General features: G+C 42.1%; 4 protein-coding genes across 5 annotated transcripts; 1 reads left to right on the top strand and 3 right to left on the bottom strand.

Annotated features, from left to right (window-relative positions):
• Positions 1–42: 42 nt before the first annotated feature.
• nubp2 (nucleotide binding protein 2 (MinD homolog, E. coli)) lies at positions 43–6,653 on the bottom strand. Of its 2 annotated transcripts, none has more exons than XM_080789191.1 (7): positions 6,525–6,653; positions 5,724–5,839; positions 5,190–5,388; positions 4,090–4,244; positions 3,500–3,610; positions 2,350–2,419; positions 43–974 (listed from the first exon to the last, which is right to left on the bottom strand). In XM_080789191.1, exons 1-7 carry the CDS (start codon positions 6,535–6,537, stop codon positions 835–837), a joined length of 804 nt encoding a protein of 267 aa, XP_080645317.1. In that variant the 5' UTR covers positions 6,538–6,653; the 3' UTR covers positions 43–834. The 2 variants fall into 2 exon arrangements, with proteins under 2 accessions (XP_080645317.1, XP_080645318.1); XM_080789192.1 differs by having other exon boundaries at positions 3,557–3,610.
• A 768-nt stretch (positions 6,654–7,421) lies between these two features.
• Positions 7,422–14,811, top strand: LOC308332687 (SPRY domain-containing SOCS box protein 3-like). Its single transcript, XM_080788696.1, has 7 exons — positions 7,422–7,505; positions 9,000–9,096; positions 12,290–12,503; positions 12,773–12,960; positions 13,071–13,173; positions 13,609–13,734; positions 13,871–14,811. Exons 1-7 carry the CDS (start codon positions 7,459–7,461, stop codon positions 14,386–14,388), a joined length of 1,293 nt encoding a protein of 430 aa, XP_080644822.1. The 5' UTR covers positions 7,422–7,458; the 3' UTR covers positions 14,389–14,811.
• Positions 10,196–11,289, bottom strand: LOC308332604 (small ribosomal subunit protein eS1-like). The gene has a single exon (XM_080788577.1). The coding sequence runs from the start codon at positions 10,988–10,990 to the stop codon at positions 10,199–10,201; it is 792 nt and encodes a 263-aa protein (XP_080644703.1). The 5' UTR covers positions 10,991–11,289; the 3' UTR covers positions 10,196–10,198.
• A 147-nt stretch (positions 14,812–14,958) lies between the features above and the next one.
• Positions 14,959–18,431, bottom strand: eme2 (essential meiotic structure-specific endonuclease subunit 2). The gene is made up of 8 exons (XM_080788695.1): positions 17,885–18,431; positions 17,653–17,774; positions 17,419–17,514; positions 17,113–17,243; positions 16,636–16,717; positions 16,340–16,455; positions 15,930–16,119; positions 14,959–15,427 (listed from the first exon to the last, which is right to left on the bottom strand). Exons 1-8 carry the CDS (start codon positions 18,348–18,350, stop codon positions 15,272–15,274), a joined length of 1,359 nt encoding a protein of 452 aa, XP_080644821.1. The 5' UTR covers positions 18,351–18,431; the 3' UTR covers positions 14,959–15,271.
• Positions 18,432–19,327: the final 896 nt, after the last annotated feature.

Here is a 19,327-nt window from a genome sequence, read left to right as displayed (position 1 = left end):
TTAAGTGTTCCGTTTGGTATGAAGTAGACCCATTTTTCAGAAGATTTAGTCCAGATCCAAAAAGCACCATGGTTTTTTTCCAAAGATGTCACTTCTTTAAAAACAAGCATTTGCTTAAAATGCTGTCGGGCTATATTGGTATCGGGTGTGGCATATGGCCCACTACCAGAGATTCTATTTGACAGTTTTTGTTCCTCTTGGAGGAAAATTATAAAGTAATTTATCTGGAATGTTTTCTGTAAATGGGACTGCTGCCGATGCAATTACTAGAGCGCCAATCTAAAAGCCTGTATTGCCACTGGTATTCAAATTATTCTGCTGTAGTGTTGAGAATAATGTTTTCACAGTTGAATTAAAGGAAATTCCAACTTAGATTTTTCAGCATTAAAATTGTTTTTAATTTCATTTTCAGTAATGCACCATGTCAAATACATTTCCAGCACTAAATGGGACGTGTTTTGGGGATCAATTTTAGGGAGTATCTCAATCTGTTCAAATAACAAATCCAGGACAGTTGTCGGTGGTTTAGGCTGTGGTGTAAACCAAGCAGCTGAAAACTTCCGTTTTAGCTTTTTTGGAGGTCTATACTTTGCACCAAAAATAGGCAAATACATACAAGACTCTAAGTATGGTCAATATTGGTTCAGAATAACCAAATGTAGGCAGCTGACTGATCCAGTTGAGTTTATTAATCTCCATTGAACATGAAACTATGCAATAAGCTTTGCATTAGGAATGTTTAATTGTGATCCAAGTTTGTTCAGACTGGGGTTCCGTTACTTCATGTTGCATCCAACTTGACTGTTTTTGTATGGATCATTTCCAGAGCAGAGTTCAAGCTGCTTCCAGGCTCTTCAGTAGAGTCTGACAAATACTATTGATAGCCCTGAAGGTGGCAGTGTCAGGAAATGACTCAATGAAGTTTTTGCCTTCCTCTATACTTGTGCTGAGCAGAGGATCCAAGGGCACAGAACCTAAAAATGAATAACACACAATACTGATGAGACTTCACTATATCATTACAGGTTTGATGTTAGCCTCATATCCAAGTTACTTTATTTCCACTTTTACCCTGTCATTTGACTATGATTAATGCCATTTACTCTGATCTTGCACTTGTCATTATGGATAAAAGTGACTGCTAGATGCCTAAATTGTAAATGTAATCGACTTACCACTATCATTCACTATGAACCAGCACCAGGCTACCACTGAAAAATTAAACTTCAGTGCGCCAATACTAGTCAGATAAGAGAAATTGGTATCAAGTGTGAAAGGTAACAGGTACGGTCGCCCCTTTTCCATCTCGCCCCACTACTCTACCTAGCTGTAAATAAACATAATTCATGTTGGTGATTATTTAAAAGGTATTATATTAATTTATCGTTAAGTTCACTCTGTATATCCACGGGCATAATAGCATGATGATGCCATTACAAAACATGGGCTACATGGAAGAAATGTGTAAAACGAAATTAACTGCTAGAAGGTCCTAAATTAACTTAATTAAGCAGTTACCGTCTCTGTGACATTAGTTGTTCTTTAGTATAGTATAGAGATCGACTACCTATACAATCAAATCTATACAAGATAATTTCAGAGAGGGAGGGAAATACTAAATTAACTGTTAACTACATTAAAACATTTCGCGGGCAGGGGCACGGTGGCACAGTTGGTAGTGCCTCACAGCTAGAAGGTCCTGGGTTCGATTCCCGCTGGGGACGCTGTGGGCACTGGCGGCGTGTTCCCTCCTCCGCGTCATCAGTGCCCATACCCGAGGCGGGGTTGGCGATAGGGCCTTTCTGTGTGGAGTTTGCATGTTCTCCCCGTGTCCCCTAGGGTAGATACCCTCACAAAAACATGCCGTAATCCTGGTCTCTAAAACTACCTCCCCCTGGCCAGCCGGGGCGCCTGATGGAGGGGAAAGGAACTGGTCGGAATAACGTGTCTCTTCCACGCGCTACGTCCGGCCGGGGAAATTCCCCCCAGGTTGGCAGAGGAAGTGTAGCGCCCAGGATTACATTAGATAATTGGCACTGGGTGAAAAGAAAACTGGGTTCTCCTTTAAATGCCCAATGACTAGTGGGTGAGGAGCATACTCTAAGGTGAGGAGGGATGCAGAATAATGTGTAGTGAGTGACACCTTGTGGCTTCAATGTGGTATTACCATTTCTTTCCATTTAAACACTAAACCTACTTTGTTGACCAGTTTCTCCCAGGGATCTCTTTTTCCCTCTACACTAAATCTTTTTGCTGAAACATTGTGTCGCAGCGTGAATGACATTCTGTAAGCTTGTAAATCTATTTTTGCTGAATATATATATATATTATGTTCATGTTAATCCTCACCTAGGAACGGGCATCCTGTCAACTTGGCCAGCTCCTCACCACCGCCCTTGGAGAATATATTGCTGCATTCCTGAAAGTGACAACACAGATACAGGTAGTGTTTTAATACTTTGAATAGTTTTGAATTTGTTTTCAATTAACCATTTCATGTAGGTAAATTAAAATGTAAATGTAAATGTAAAATGTTTACTGGACTTGAAACAATTGAAACTACAGCCGCACTGGTTCAACTGGTGATTACGTGTTAATGTTGGGGTTAATTCAGCAGCACATTACAATAACCAGTAAGACGCGCAAACGCGGGAAGCGAACGCAGCTCGTACATATTTGGGTTTTTTTAAGTTAAGTTTTTAACTTAGCCATAACCATATAAGGAGTCCCCAAAGCAGCTATACGTCCAAATATGGAGTGTGTTGCATCAATCACAAACAAATCACTCAGCTCCATATATGGGCACAAAGGGGACACACACACACACACACACACACACACACACAGACAGACAGACATGATCTGCTAGGTCTCATAGTAAGTGCTCACTGCATTCGCAACTACCAGCAGTCGATACCATATGTCTTGTCATAACCTAATGTACTCCTGCAGTCTCCAGTTTTGTTAAAAGAAAGTGGAAAATGCCTCCATATATAACAATATATTGTCACCATTACGATGCTGAACTGTGAATATTAGCCTTTGAGCCACACGATCCCTGCCCAGGTCATTGCCTGTCTATTTGGCCATGTTGAGTAGTGTGGTGACAGTCTACTGTACAGTAGGCTTGTTGTCACCTATGGTTAAATGTCTAAAGTTATTTATGCTTCACAAAATTCTTTACAGGTAATTTGTTTCATATTACAACACATGTTAATTTTCTCTCAGTTAATTTTAAGTGTAAAAACAAAACAAAAACATTACATTCTAAAGAAGCATACATGCACGCACATACCGGTATACACACATTTGTATACATATATAAACCTCCAAGTTTTTATATTCATAGATTAACAAGAATGGGCTCAGAATTTCAATTTTTGGTTCATTGTTTAGCACTACTAAAGACATACATAACTTTCAAAGAGGTAAATATTATGGAACATTCATGTTCAATTTGATTGATAGTGTGTGCACTCAGATGATAATATTTACTCACAGAACAGTGCGGACAGGCAAAGCCACTCATGTTCTCTACAATTCCCAGGATACGTACACCGGTTTTCTTACAGAAGGTGATCTCTCTTCTCACATCCCCTGTTGAAACCGCCTGAAAACACAAAACCACCATATTTACTACACAAGTTGCTGGTTTGCCGTCATAGCAGCAAATTGAGGATGCAACAACATTGACATTCTTGGTCAATGGTGATTTAAACACCAATTTAAAGGTGAACATCAGTTTATGCCACTGAATGAGTTCAATTAATTCACATTTACACAATACAAATGTGGACCATTCAGTGTCATGCAAATGATTTTATTGGCATCTTGAAATGTATCCATGCTTTCTCTTCAAGAGCATACGTTTCAAGATATAATACCTGTAATTAGCAGCATTATCGTGTTGGGATGTAAGTATTGGTGCTGACAAAATCACAAATACTAATTTACAAGAAATGTAGCTGTCCTGTCAGTGTCCACTTTTACAGTCATGAACACTATTGACATAACCCCCACAATGATTTTTAAGGCATGTCAAATGCATGTTTTCTTTCCATAGAATGGAAGGTTGAGGCTAGTCTATACCTGAGGTGTTGTGACCAGAATGGCTCCGTCCACTCTGTGCTTCTTCAGGTTCTCCACTACAGAAATGTGTTCATCAGATGTCCCAGGGGGCGTGTCCACCAGTAACACATCCAGCTCTCCCCACGCCACATCAGACACAAACTGACCAATGAGAGCTAAAGAGAAGAACGCAATTTTGAGAACCGATTATAAAAGGTAAAATCAAGGAAGGCAGCTATTCCAATTGATGTCTACACCTAGCAGCTACCGACCCAGCCCAGGTTTTTTAGGGGCGCTAGCCCCTTATATACAGCTTTTGTCCCCACACGTCTCAATATTTGACATTGACAAGGTCAAATGAAAAGTTCAATGAAAAGGAGAAATTAGGTCATGTTTGTGCCTCAAATATGACGTAAAGTTTGTCCTCAAACACGTCTCAACATTTGCCATTTACGATGAAAGGTGAAATTAGGTCAAATGTCCGCCAAATATGATGTAAATTTGTGGCAACACAAACATTAAATGCCATTGACAATGAAGGGAAAATGTAGACTTAATCTGCTAACCAATCACATAAATTCAGTTATTCATGAGATGATAAGACCGCCCCTAACTTCACACAGTTGTGATTTTTACTTAATAATTTTTATCCCCCGATTTTTTTGTAACCCATGTTTTTCACCCAGTCTAGTGTAATCCTGGACGCTACACTTTCTCTGCTAACCTGGGGAGAGCAACGGAAGTCTTTTAACCTGACTGGACATAGCGCGTGGAAGGAACACGTTATTCCCCTCCATCACTTGCCCCGGCTGGCCAGGGGGAGGCAGTTTACTAGCCCAGGTTGAAATAAAAGGATTTATTCAGCTGCTAGGAGGATGTTTACTTGGTATCCTATTTATATTTACTTACTTGTTTTCTTGGCAGACAACTTATGCTGCTGTTGGTTGACTAGAGCTCACAACGCTTACTATGATTGTGCAAATTGTAAGTCAGTACGAATGTCTGCGAAAATGCCTACAGTAAATTGTAAAGGTTGCTCTAATCATGGCAAGGTCAGGTTTGAGCCTTGACAAAAGTGTCAATTACTAGTGGTTGACAGCTTCAGGCCAAGTATAACATACCATTCTTCTTGGGTCCCCTCCATACCACTGCGTCATCCGGGTCCTCCAGTAGGAAGCCAATAGACATGAGGGCCAAAGTCTGCTGAGCATCAGTGTAGACTGGTACCCATCCCGAGTCACATTGGTGCACCTCAGGCCGACCAACATTCAGCATGCGAGGGATACTGGGCCCACACAGGTCAACATCCAGGATACCGACCTGATAGGTATTGAGAACCATGCAAGCTAAATATTATAATACATGCAATTAACTGTATGCCACATGTGTGTACTTTACACACAAAAATGAGGGGGAATGAGTTGAAAGTGAAACCATACAGATTCAGAATCTTTGTCTATACCTCTACCACACACACTCTCTCTCTTTTGGGCCCCGTTGCGGGCAGATAATGTTTTCTGTATGAAGCTCTTGGAAAAGTGGAGATATTTTACTAAACACAAACATGTTTTCTGTCAGAACATCTATTCTGTGTTTTGTGCGATTTTAGGGCTCACACACACACACACACACACACACAATGTTGCTGGCCTCACCTTCTTCCCTGCATGTCGAAGTGCCAGTGCAAGTTCTGTGGTCATGGTACTCTTGCCCACTCCTCCTTTCCCTGACAGCACCAACACCACACGCTGGACCCCAGACATATTGCTCTCTGAGACATGGAGAAAAGGTCACTAAGATTGATTGATTGATTGAAATATTGATTGAAATATTTATTAACAGAATTACAGTACATTTCAAGCACAAACTCAATACAGAGACTGTCAACTGTGAGTGGACGACCCAATTAAGCATTACACTTGTTTACAACAGGGTCCACATTGTTCAATTCATCAAAACATATAGAGACATACAAATAGACACTTCTAGATGATTGAGGACTGGACTGTTGATGTCATTGGTAAAGACCCTAACACTGGTTTGAAGTATCACTGGTGGACGGTGGTGAGATGATATGGTACAACTGACACGTCGGTAGGTCATACTGTCATCACTGTATGATACTTAGGTTGTGAGTGACACGTGTATTTATTTCAAAGTAATGCATGTAAAGTAAATAAAGATAAGTATTAATGAAGCATTGTTGTACTGTTGCTAACGACGTTAGCAACAGTACAACTATGCTTGACAGTTGACATTGTTTTGTAATCGTTAGCCACTGCATAACGTTAGCCTAACGTTATGCAGTGGCTAACGATTACAAAACTATAAACCAAAACTACTAGAAAAATGTGTACTTGCTAGATGCTGTTTTTGAATTTCAGAATACTTAAACTATTTAGGGGGCTTTCCTGGGTACTCGTACTTGACTGGCCACAACTTGTCTTGAAACATACCGTTTTCTGCCATAATTCTGGTTGTTGATCACTCCGTCCGATCCTTATATACTCTAAGGTCCGATCACTCACGTCACGCTCTTAGCTAAGCTCACGCTGCGCAGCGAATTGCTTCCGCACCATTGTCACGTGCTCCGCGTTCAGCCAATCAGACAAGTGTGTATTTTAGATTGATTGATTGATTGAAATATTTAACAGTTTGCAGAATTACAGTACATTTCAAGCACAAACTCAATACAAAGACTGTTAACTGTGAGTGGACGACCCAATTAAGCATTACACTTTACACTGTTTACAACAGGGTCCACATTGTTCAATTCATCAAAGATTCATCAAGATCGTGAGTGCGTATTATTTGTTCACATTATCATATTATACTACTAAAGTAAGGGGATTATTTATTTATTTATTTATTCTATACACGCAGTGTGTGTGACTTTGAATTGAATTGAAATGACTGGGTGTATTGGATATTTCTTTATAATATCTCAACTATCAAACAATCAATAAATCAGTTTTATCACTTTAACCCTAAATACGTATAGGATATTTTCAAAATTTCTTCAATGTGTGAGAGGTGGACAACAAGTATGGGACTGGGCCCCAGTCCCATACTTGTTACTTGATATAAATATTTTCACTTTCTGCTTTTGTGCCTGCAGCCCCCAGTCACTGGGGGCTGCAGGCACAAAAGCAGAAAGTGAAAATATTTATATTCCTTACCTCTAAGGGGGGCAGTGGACCATCGCGCCCCCCCCCACCCCCCCGATGGTCCAATGCCACTCCTCCCACCAGTGTCTTCATCCAATCAGTGATAGATGAGGGCGTGGACAAGTATTGTTTACGTCTGGCTGGAAAAAAAGCCAACCTAACTAACCTGCCACAAGCCGCCAGACAGTCTGACTCGGATACACGCTCAGCCTCACGCAGCAAGATGAGCCATTTGAAGACAGGTTATAAGCGGACCACGGCCACTATAAGGTAAGAAGAACATTACTTGTTTGTTTCTCATTAGGTAAATAGGTCTACAGGTGTACGCCCACAGTTCATCATACAGTATATCACTCATTGATAAGTTTGTTTTATGCATGTGAAATTAATTGATGCAGAAATTTGCCTACTTACTTTAATTTAATACTAGCCCCTCTCGGAACCCTACATAAAGCTTTTATGAAATTTGATTGTCGCTTGTAATCAAAGTGTCAGAAACTTTACTACATTTGGGTTCTGCTTGTGGGGCTAATTTAATACTAGAGTAAAATATTATAGCGCAAACATTCCCTTGCATTATTAGGCTATTATACCATTGTCTGTTCATACTATGATAAACTGAGACAGGATAATATTTGCTTCGTTTAATTTGTTTTATACAGTGCACTGGGAAAGTACCATAGGCACGTGTGTCCTATCAGAATGTTAGCATTTCAAGTAGGCCTACTGATTGAATTGTAGCATTTTCAAGGACACTGATTATGTCTATGCCTTGACACCAAACCACAAATTGCATTCACATCACTGTTTGACATTTTAATTTGCAATGCACTGCATTACATTAGACTTAAAGGCAGTTAGAGCACTGATTTGCATGGTTGGGTAGTTTGTTATGGCTCCCCAGATGATGTTGCTGTACTGTATATGTAGGCTAAGGCCCAATTAAAGTGAGACTCCTTCCTGCACCTGCTTGGAAAGCAGTCAGGTGCTAAGTAAGTAGCCCTGGTCAAGTGCGTCAGCGAGTCAGTGAGAGACTCGCTGACGCACTGGACCAGGACTAGGTGCTATGGTGCATGGATGGTCACATGCCATGAGGCTGAGCTACATTCTGTGGTATGCTCACTATGCTGTGCTGTGATATAGCTGGTGCATGATTGTGTGTATGTACAGCAGCTAATTCAAGTTAATTTCTCATGCTGACGTGAGGCTTTTGTTGCAAACTTGCAGTGAAAACCTACACCCACTCTGCCCTCAATGGCACATGACTGATGCTTCAGGTCAGCATGACTTCCCAGTGAAAGACTACTGTACAGTTAACTCCACAAATGGCACACATAAACACCTAAATGAAAAGCACCCATAATTAATCGGTGCACCAATCCATGGAAATGGTCAGACACTGTTGACTGACTCTTCTATAGGCCTATGGCCAGCTAGTGCACCACCTGCCAGAGTGGCTAAGCAGAGGGTCAGGTTTAAAGGTTGAATGAGTGCACTGCACGTGTACACCTTCTGTTACTAACAATAGCATATGGGACACTAGGCTAGCTAGCAGTCCAAGATCAGACTGGCTTCCTCTCAAGGCTGTTTGTGCAGTTTCTTTCTAGGAAAGATGATTGGGGAGACAGGGTGAGGGTATTCTTACTAGGTAAAGATAATTGTTCTTATAAAGTATAATGACTGCTGGCATAGCAGTGATGCATTCAAAGTAGAGATTTTAATTAAACGTATATATCTGTGTCCTGTCCTCCCTGTCATCCACAGGGCTGGTATGGTGGAGAGGCGGGTGCACCAAGAGTGGACTGAGACACAGCGGGAGACAGATACCATGGCATCTGAGCGGCAGGACCGCATAACACAGGTGAGAAAGCAGGAATTTAAGAGATAGATGCCTAGAAATTCTAAATGCTTTTGTTTTCTAAACTGTAAAGCACCATTTGGAAGGTGACCTCAATTCCCAAGGCTACCAGTGGTTTTCCATTCTCAAAATGGCTGTGTCTCAGTCATATGAGGTCTCCCAAAGGAACGGGAGGATCTGTATTTTTGGACCAAATCTATTTTTACTACCTGGTGCACATGGCATCTCACACCAATAGGAAGTCACTGAGACCGTCCTATAGGCTCTTTCAGAATTTGATTGATGGCCTTCTCAAATAGATAATTAGAATATGTGCAACTACTAGAAAATTCAGGAATCCTATTAATAGATTTAAATGGACTACAATTACACAGCCCCTTTATAGTATTCCCATCCATTCATTGTGCTTTACAATCTAATTCGTTTCATTTATTGGATTTCAAGTACTAGTTTATTTGTATAAGGGACTGACCATGTACAACATGCATTAATCTCAAGCAAAGATATATGCATATATGTATATGATGTATGCTATAAAAGAAAATATTACTAGCTAATTTCCATTGATTTCACATTCACCCATACTGCAACGACACAGATACACTGTTCTATAGAAGATTTTTTTTGGGCGTTTTTTGCCTTTATTGATAGGGTACAGTAACTAGACAGGAAAGGCAGAGAGAGATGGGGAGTGACTCGCGGCAAAGGCTGTCAGGCTCGGGAGTCGAACTCGCGGCACGCCGTCCGGCTGGCTTGGCAGCCTAGGTGCCCAGACAGTTGAGCTAACCGTCCAGGCCAACACTGTTCTACATTATATAATTTTGTGGTACACTAACTGTTAGTGACTAACACATTCACACACCGACTGACAGCAGAGGCGACCATGCAAGGCACCAGCCTGGTCACCAGGAGCAATTACAGTAGTGGTTCAGTGTCTTGCTCAAGGACACTTGGAAACAAAGCCAAACTCCTGAGCCACTGCCGTAGTAGATTAACTTAACCCCTCCACCCCTGTCTCAGAGCCAAAGACAATGAATTGCCATGTCTATAAGACTTTTATCTTTTCCACATTTACTTTTATTTTATTTGTGACATGGTGGTTTGTTCAGACAGTCTGCTGAATGGGGGGTTCGTAGCCGTCAGCGCGCTCCACCTTGACCCCTGTCTTGTCACCAGTGGCCTTGGCAGCACTGCCGCCACCACCATCGCCATGCAGCTCCATCAGTTTTCCCAAGTCAAACTTTGGCTTCTTCAGCATCTTGACCTTTCTTACAAAGACATCGTGGAGGGGATAGATGGACTGGCATGCCTTCTCTATGTCCTTGCCAACACTGTCAGGGATCAGCTTGTTAACGACTTCCTTCAGGTCATTGGTCTGGACCTCATGGGTCATGATCGCCATCATCTTTTTGCGGATCTGGCGGACCTGTTGATGCTGGGCATACGACGTCTTCCTGATCTGGTTGGTGCGTTTCTTTGTGAAACCAACACAGAAAAGACGGAGCAGGTAACCGTCAGTGGTCTTCACGTCCACATTGGCCTCAATCATAGTCTGCCATTTCTTGACCATGGAGCACATTTTGTCACGGGTCAGGTCCATGCCGTGGAAGTTTGTAAGGCAATTCTTTCCCTGGACGTCCTCTGTGATCAGCTTGAACTTACGGAAGGCTACCTCATCGCTCTGCAGTTCAGCAAGGCTCACCTCAAACACGCGGCCTTTGAGACCTTCTGAAGCGATTCTGGTTCCCTGAGTCCTGGTGACCAAGGTCTTGCCAATATTGCGGATTATGAACATGCCTGGTGCCTTGACATCGTACCAGTCCTTCTTGGAAAAAGGGTCCACAATCTTCTTTTTGGCACCTTTTTTGGTCAGTCTCTTATTCTTGCCGACTGCCATATTGGCTTACAGGGAGTGAAAGAGGCAGAAGTAGGGGCTACAGCGAAAAATAAAGATATTCTCCTTACTCTTGTGCGCTGTTATGAAGGCTCACTTTCGGGTCATGGGTATTTTGATAGGTCGCCATAGATATATAGACTATATATAGAGCTATCCGACATATCTAACTAACTAAGTCCAATCTGGGAACCCAAGTCTGACATCACAAACTCCATATTTGGGCGTGGTTGATCTAGAGCTCCACATATGCTAATGTAAAACTCCATTTACGACGTATATAGCTGACTCATTGTGACATCAGTGAGATGTCACAGGATTTGTCAGGATTTATTTTGACAGCTAATTTTGATTTAGTTTAGTCATCATCTTTCCACTAAATCCACTAAATATCATACGATATTAGTTGACTAAATCTAGTTGATTGCAAAAGATATGTACAAAAAATATTTTGGCGGCCCCCGCTGTCCTAGTGATCCAGGCGCATGCCACATATAGGCTCTGGCCTGACAGCGCGTCGTGTGTTCGAGTCCCGTTCATGACGACCTTTGCTGCATGTCTCTCCCCTTCTCTCTCTCTCTTCCCGCTTTCCTGTTAGTCTTCACTGTAACTATATCAATAAAAGCACATACATACACACACACACACACACACACACACACACACACACACACACACACACACACACACACACACACACACACACACACACACACACATATACATATATATGATGGTGTCGTAATGCCTGATTTTACATTTGGTTGCTTGCTGAAAACTTGGCTGTGACACCTTTTGATCTGCTATTTTCAGAGGTCAACACCCGAGCGCAACAAATTACTTACTACTTAATATTCTCCACTAGTCCCTCCCTAACATTTTAGTCTAGTTTGTATCTGTTGATGAAATTGTCAATATATTTAGTCTTAGTCATCGTAGCTAAGTTTTTGTTTAGGTTTTATTTAGTTTTCGTCAGTGAAAAAAGGTAGTTGTCATAGTTTTGGTCAACGAAATCAACCCCTTGAGAGGAGATGCAATCAGTGTTACCCCATCTACCACCATCTCTAGGACTACAACCTTCAAGATCACCGACCAACTCCCACCAGGAGAGTCCAGCAGCTTCTGTACGAATCAGGATATTTGGCCTTACAACCCAAATAACTCTGCATTGTACTGTAATCACCAGGGTTGACATCTGTTCTTATCGGACACCACTGCGGCAGGTCCTACCCTTAGACAACCCTGGACCCATCACCTTCACTTTGAGTAGTAATTTATGTGTGTTCTGTTTGTGTCAACTAGAGTGGCGATTTGGACTCTGGGGACTCTGAAGTAGAGGACTCTGAGTACTCTGACATGGATTACCCAGTCCCTGAAATGATGGATATGCCCCTCACAGCACCAGTGGTGGGGGAATCTTTCTGCCAGTGTGACCTCCAGGAGGAGCCCAGCCCTTTGGCTCAGGAACTGGGCTTCAACCCTGTCAATGAGTGCCTCTGTGGGGAGGAGGACCAGGGTGAGCAAAGCCGATCAGTTATAACACACCACAGTTCACAATAAACATGGCCAAAGCATTTCTGGGGGTCTCCAGCCAAAAATGTTGGGAATCCCTGCAATTAACATGTATAATGAATGATACATGGGTAGAATATAACTAAATATTGATCAACATCAATACAAATGTGCTTTGGTGATGACTATAACCCCCTGAAATGAACAATGCTACTGTATAACAATTTAGATACCTATACAGTAAAGTGTAAGTTTTTTCCACTGCCTCCTCAGATTTTGACTGGGTGTGGGGTGATTGCTCCTTGTTCCCTGGGCTCTCTCTGAGCTGTGACAACAGGAAGGTGACCTTTCACTCAGACTACAGCTGTGGTACAGCAGCCATACGTGGCACTAAAGAATTGGGTGATGGTCACCACTTCTGGGAAATCAAGATGACCTCTCCTGTCTATGGAACTGATATGGTAAGTAGTAAGTAGTCACTGTATTTTCGTGAATTTATCATCCCCCCCAGGTTACCTCTATAGTTTTGTGTAATCTTCTTTTCACTGTGGATTGTGTTCCAACTTTGTAGATGGTTGGCATTGGAACTTCAGAGGTGAACCTGGACAAGTTCATGCAAAGTTTCTGCAGCATGCTGGGCCATGACGAGGCCAGCTGGGGACTCTCCTACTCAGGTGAGCAGGGTCAGTCGGAAACACTATGAAGTCAACTGGTGTAAATGTGTTGAGAACTTTTTTAAATTTAAGTTATGGATGGAAAAATAATACAGCCTGTTTGCGAACGCAGTGAGCACTTACTATGAGACCTAGCAGATCATGTCTGTCTGTCTGTCTGTCTGTGTGTCCGTGTGTCACGCTTTTGTGCCCATATATGGAGCTGCTTTGGGGACTCCTTATATGGTTATGGCTGAGTCATGGTGACATGAGTGTGATGGCGTGGTCCAACTTGTGCCCATATATGGAGCTGCTTTGGGGACTCCTTATATGGTTATGGCTGAGTCATGGTGACATGAGTGTGATGGCGTGCTATAAATCTTTAAAAAAAACAAATATGTACGAGCTGCGTTTGCGCGTCTTACTGGTAACTTACTGTTTATCACTTATTTGAAGGTCTGCTCCACCACAAAGGGGAAATGATGACATTTTCCTCAAAGTTTGGTAAGGGTTCTATCATGGGGCTGCACCTGGACACATGGAACAATACCTTAACCTTCTATAAGAATCGCTGCCGCCTAGGTGAGTGTCACTGCCGTTTCATGAGGCCTGATTAGCAACACTACATTTTAGTAATGACAGCCATCTGACATTTTTCACTGAATACCTCCAGTATTGCAACACGACTTGTCTCATCTCATCCCCTCCACCTTCCTAGGTGTGGTTGCCACCAGACTCCAGAACAAGAAGTTCTACCCCATGGTTTGCTCCACGGCTGCTAAGAGCAGCATGAAGGTCATCCGTGCTCGTTATGCACCCACCTCCCTGCAGTATCTCTGCTGTGCTCGGCTACGGCAAGAGCTGCCTGACTGCCCTGACCTCCTGGGTGTCCTGAATGTGCCGCCCGGCCTGAGAAACGTCCTAAACATGAGGTTCGGCTGGGTGTTCACCCTACGCAACAACTCCGAACACTCAGAGCAGCCCAGGGACTCGTCTGAGGAGTTTATGCATGAGGAGATGAGTTTGGGTGCCATCTCCAGGCCTGTATCCCCTCGGAGAGCCTGGGCCTCCCCGAGCCCCTGTACTAGCCCAGTCCCATTTCAGTGCCCCTGCCTGCTCTCACAAGAGGCTCAGGCCTGTGTCTGTCGCTGCACTCCCACTCCCTCTAGTAGTGACTATGAGAGCTGCTGTTCTGAGCCAGACGATTACCAACACAAAAAAATTCGCTGGAGCTAAACATTCTAGCCAAGAGCAGAAAGACGTTTGATTCAGTGTTTTGCACTTTTCTACCATTGCCATCACCATCTACTGAGTATGTTGGAGAATCTGAAGATTATATGTTCACTGTCTTATGTAACATGAAGGACTTTAGCCAATGAACAAGTAAAGAAAAGGGTGAGCAGCACACGTGCAATTCAGGATGTATAAGACATTTGTTGGGGAAGGTCATCTAGGTTCATATACAAAAATGACCAATGTCTTTGGAAGGGCCTCATGTTATTAGAATCTGGCAACCACATCATTGTAAATCTTGTGAATGTGTAAATGTGCTTCTGAGCAAAAATATTTTCTTATCGATATTGTGGAAATGTTACATGGAACATAAAATGTAGTTAGACTTTCTTACTGAAGAAATTTGGTAAAATACAAAATGTTCAATGCCACTTGTTCTGTAATCTATGTAACTTGAATGTTCTACCCTAGATTTTAACTGGGGTACCTCACATAAATATTGACATTTTTACCACTGAGATAATGGACCAATATTGACTTACTAGTATTTGAACGACTTACTGTAGTATCTGATAATTTACTGTATCTCAAAATAATGACTTTAAAATAACTAAAAATGTAATCATGTGATATAAGGCAGTTGAATTTATGGATCATATAGTAATCTATTTACACTATAACTGTAGTGATACGAATTCATTATTTACAAAACAATGTCTCTTGAAGTTCAAGGGCATATATATGTATAGTGTTTCATTATGAAGATGACTGAACATGATGCAAGAAAATTACATATATAACTGGCATACAAACATCTACATTTTCACATTAGCCAAGGTGTTCCAGGGGTCATGCCTTCGTCCATCCGATATGATCCCAGGATAAGTTAATCTAGAACCAGCTGGGGGTTCTGGGCTGTGAGGCAGCGGTAGACTCTGGCTGATATGTCGGGTCCGATCCGCCTCTCCTTTCCTCCACCTTTCACCAAGAGGTCTGCCAACAACCTCCTCTTCTCCGCCTCTGATTCCATGCTCTGGTAGGTCTGAGGACAGTTAAACATTGAACACTTTTAAAAGTGACACTGTAAGGCCATAAATCCATTTTGAAAAACAAATCATTGAGATGATGTCTATCACAGTTATGTTCTTGTCAAAGAATTACTCACCTAGTAATCTGTATTTTACATTGTATGCTTTATTTGGATATGAGAGTGTAGATAGAGGGGAGGCATACATGACAAGACATGTTGGATTCAAACTGGTCTTTGCAACTCATGAGGAGAATGTGGTAAGTGCACTAACTAGCTGTGCCTCTAGTCTATGAACACCCAATGTTAGCTTTTTCAAAGGTAGTGGATTTCTTGTTGATTCTGTTGATCTTGCGAAATCTCCTTGTATGTTTCCTTGCTGCTACAATATCACTCAATATGGCATGTACATTGTTGCTCAGCATTACGCTTTTCACCATACATGTAAAAAGTGAATCCAGCAATGTACAGTATGTATAATGTTTGACTATCACTATATACAGTACACACAATCTACCTGCAACAGTAGTTGTGGAGATGGGTAGGCTGTGGTCACAGCAGTCGCCACAGCTGGGCTGACCCTGTTCAGTTGTTGGATCTGCCTGCTCCACACCTGGCGCAACCCAGAGCCATCTCTCTCCACTCGTGCCCCACTGGCCCACGAGCCATCCACACAGAAGGGCAGCTCCACCTTCTCTGTCAGTAGTCTGGCAGGAAACGGAGGCACAGACATTTATCTGTTTATCTGACTTGGGTGTGTTTCCCATTCTGCTACTGCCAGATGTGGTTGAGGGGATAAGAATGTGAAGGACGGCATCGGTAACTTAGGCGAATACCTCATGACAAAACAAATCTAAGGTATAGTGTTAACAAGCTCTATGAGAAGCTTGTTGTGAGCACAAGTCTTTAATGATAGTGGGTACCTACTTGAATGGCCGCTTGGCCAAAGCCTTGGTGACTGAACACACATGTGCAGTGACTTCCTGCCAGTCATATAGGAAGGCCAATGAAATATTCTTGTAGATTTGCAGATACACAAGCACCTAAACAGGACAGACACACTCAAAGAGAATAAGAGATGTCCTCATTTTCATGTATTTTGCAACCACAATATGGCTGAAGTGGAGCCAAAGGCAGTCAAATTGTAAAACGACTCAAGTTTATCTCTGTAAATGGCTTATAGCAGGTTAACTAGATAATTGCAACATTCAAAATCAACTGACCTCTTCAATATCTAGGTCTTCCATCCCCAGCTGTGACTGCAGTGTTTCACCTATTGTTTGGCCTTCCCAGGCCTTATTCCTCCTGGTGGAAGTGAATACAGATAAATGAGTCTCGTGTAACCATTTGGTGACATCTAAATTCCATGAACAGGTCAACCCTGGTTGACCCACACATAAAGTCTAAAGTCTAAAGCCAAAGTTATCCACTAGCTTAAAAGGTAATCGCCCCCTGGTCTGGGGAGATATTAGGCTTTTGGTCTCCAGCAAGAGGCTCTGAACAACTCTGCTACATAAACAATTCGGAGATTTACAAATTAATATCGACACAATGTATTTATTTGTTTTGCAGTGGGTGCAAGTTTGTTGGAGCTGTTTTTTTCTGTGGTCCAATCTTGCAAAAAATAGTCACTTGGCAAACCATCAAGTTAATCTTCCATACAAGACAATAGGAAAGACGTAATTCCCAGATATACTGACCAGTAGTTCAGCTGAGAGTCCATCACTAAAACAGTGACTGTCATTTTTGCGTTAAGGTTAAGACACTCATACAGAGGGGCGAGGAGAAATTGAGCTCTTGAGTCGGAGTCCTCTCCATCATTTTCTAGTATCTGTAGTGGTTGACAACAACATAGGAGAACATAATAATTTGTGGTGGACACAGGTATAACCACTATCATTGTTATCAGTGTCATTCCTAAACTAAAACAAATGGATTGAATCCATCATGGACACAACAAACCGGATTAATGGTGAGTGTAATGGACTCAACAAAAAGCAGCTCACCTTTTTCACACAGATCACCATGTCCATGAAATCACTGAGCCCCAGGACCAGAAGAACTTGCTCTTCCTCAGTTAGCCGCTCAGCGTCCTCCCCATGCTGTACAATCAAACGGAAAAATACAAGATGCCATATTGATATTGGGCTAATATAGCAAAACACTTGCATTGAAATCATCACACAAGTGAAATGTTGTGTGGCGAGGAACAACTCTGGAAATCTTAAAGAAGTGTCAACCTGAGGTACATCTCTCGTCCAGGTGATGCTGAGAGGGACCTTCTGGCTCTCAATGTTAAACTTCCACTTGTAGATTTCCAGGGCACCCACCAAGATGTCAGAGCCATCGTGTTGTAGAATAGCTGTTAATATGACATATAATAAGGAGAGAGTACCAGTATATAATGAGATACACACATATTTGTTATTTCAGAAGTCTTTGTAAACCGTTATACTTGGTCCAGTCTCAAACCTGGATCTATGCACACAGTCATGTGCTTCAGACAGTTCTCTGGTCTGAGACTCTTCAGATACTCTGCTTCTTCTCTCCTCTTCTGTTGCTCCTGTCTCTTCTCCTCGTTACCCTTGGCTTTAGCTATCCTCTGTTTCTCCCTGGCCTCCTTCCTCTCGTTGGCTTTATGCGTGTCATCCTCGATCTCCTTTTTGGTGCGACGTTTTCTTCCAGGACTAGGGGAACTAGACTTGTGTCCTCCTGGAGGACACAAAGTGGATTGACTATATTCACTTTGAGGTGTAGACGTCGACAGGGTCTTGCACTCTTTGTCTGAAGTTTCATTTTTGCAAGCTGAATTGGCAGATATATCATCATCATTGGCATTGCACTGATCATCGCAATTTATATCGGGCTTTGCTTCAGCATCACTCTCGTCCTCTGATTCGGAGATTTCCCATGTTTTAGCCCTGCGTAAAGAAGACATAACATAATAAGCCTAGATGAAATATAGCTGCTACGTTATACCGGTCATTAAAACATACACAGATGTGACAGATCCAACGTCTGCAACATTTGCAACGTGGAAGTGTTTACAAACAATGATATCCAAGCCCTTAGAGTATATATACTCTAAGTCCAAGCCCTTTAAAACTGGGTTACGTATAGACGGTGTGCTGAGAGGGACAATTCAAAACGCGCTCTTCAGTCATCCTCAAGTCGCACGGCAGACAGACATGTCATGTTGCAGACAAAAGCGACACCAACCGTCCCAGCCAGGTGGATGCGTACAATGCATTACTGCAGTCAGTGCAGTGATGCGACTTTTTTGATTGATTGAAATATTTATTAACAGTTTGCAGAATTACAGTACATTCAAGTACAATTCAAACTCAATACAAAACTGTTAACTGTGAGTGGACGACCGCATAAAATCTTTTCTATTGTTAAATAGAGCGTCGCAGTCCCTCCCCCTTTCCAGACCCGGAAAATAATTAGACTTTTCTAAAAACATTTATTTAAGATTGCGGACAAAGCCAACTCGAGTTGTAACAAATCATGACAATAAACACAATGTTTTGGGCCGATCAAATAATTAGAAAGAAGAACAAAAAGGCAGGTTACAGCACTTTTTGTTTTGTTTTTCTTGATTGATTGATTGTTTTATTAACAAGTACAACTCAATACAACAACTGTTAACTGTGAGTGGACGACACCATAAAGCCTTTATGGTGTCGTCCACTCACAGTTAATAAAGCATTACACCATTTTCAATTCATCAAAACAATTAGAGACGTACGAATATACACATAACTATATAGTCAAAACAGGAACTCATCATAGGTAAAAAGGGAAAATAAACATAGCCTACCGTGAGGAGAAAAAGTGGTGGGTGGGGGATTCAGATTTTACGGGGGCCAGTTTCGAATTGCAGCCGTCCGTAGGTGCCATTTGAGAGCGGTT

Source organism: Protomyctophum bolini (genome assembly GCF_963924005.1).
Source record: "Protomyctophum bolini genome assembly, chromosome: 18".
NCBI lineage: Eukaryota > Metazoa > Chordata > Actinopteri > Myctophiformes > Myctophidae > Protomyctophum > Protomyctophum bolini.
This window is presented reverse-complemented; position numbering and strand designations above follow the sequence as displayed.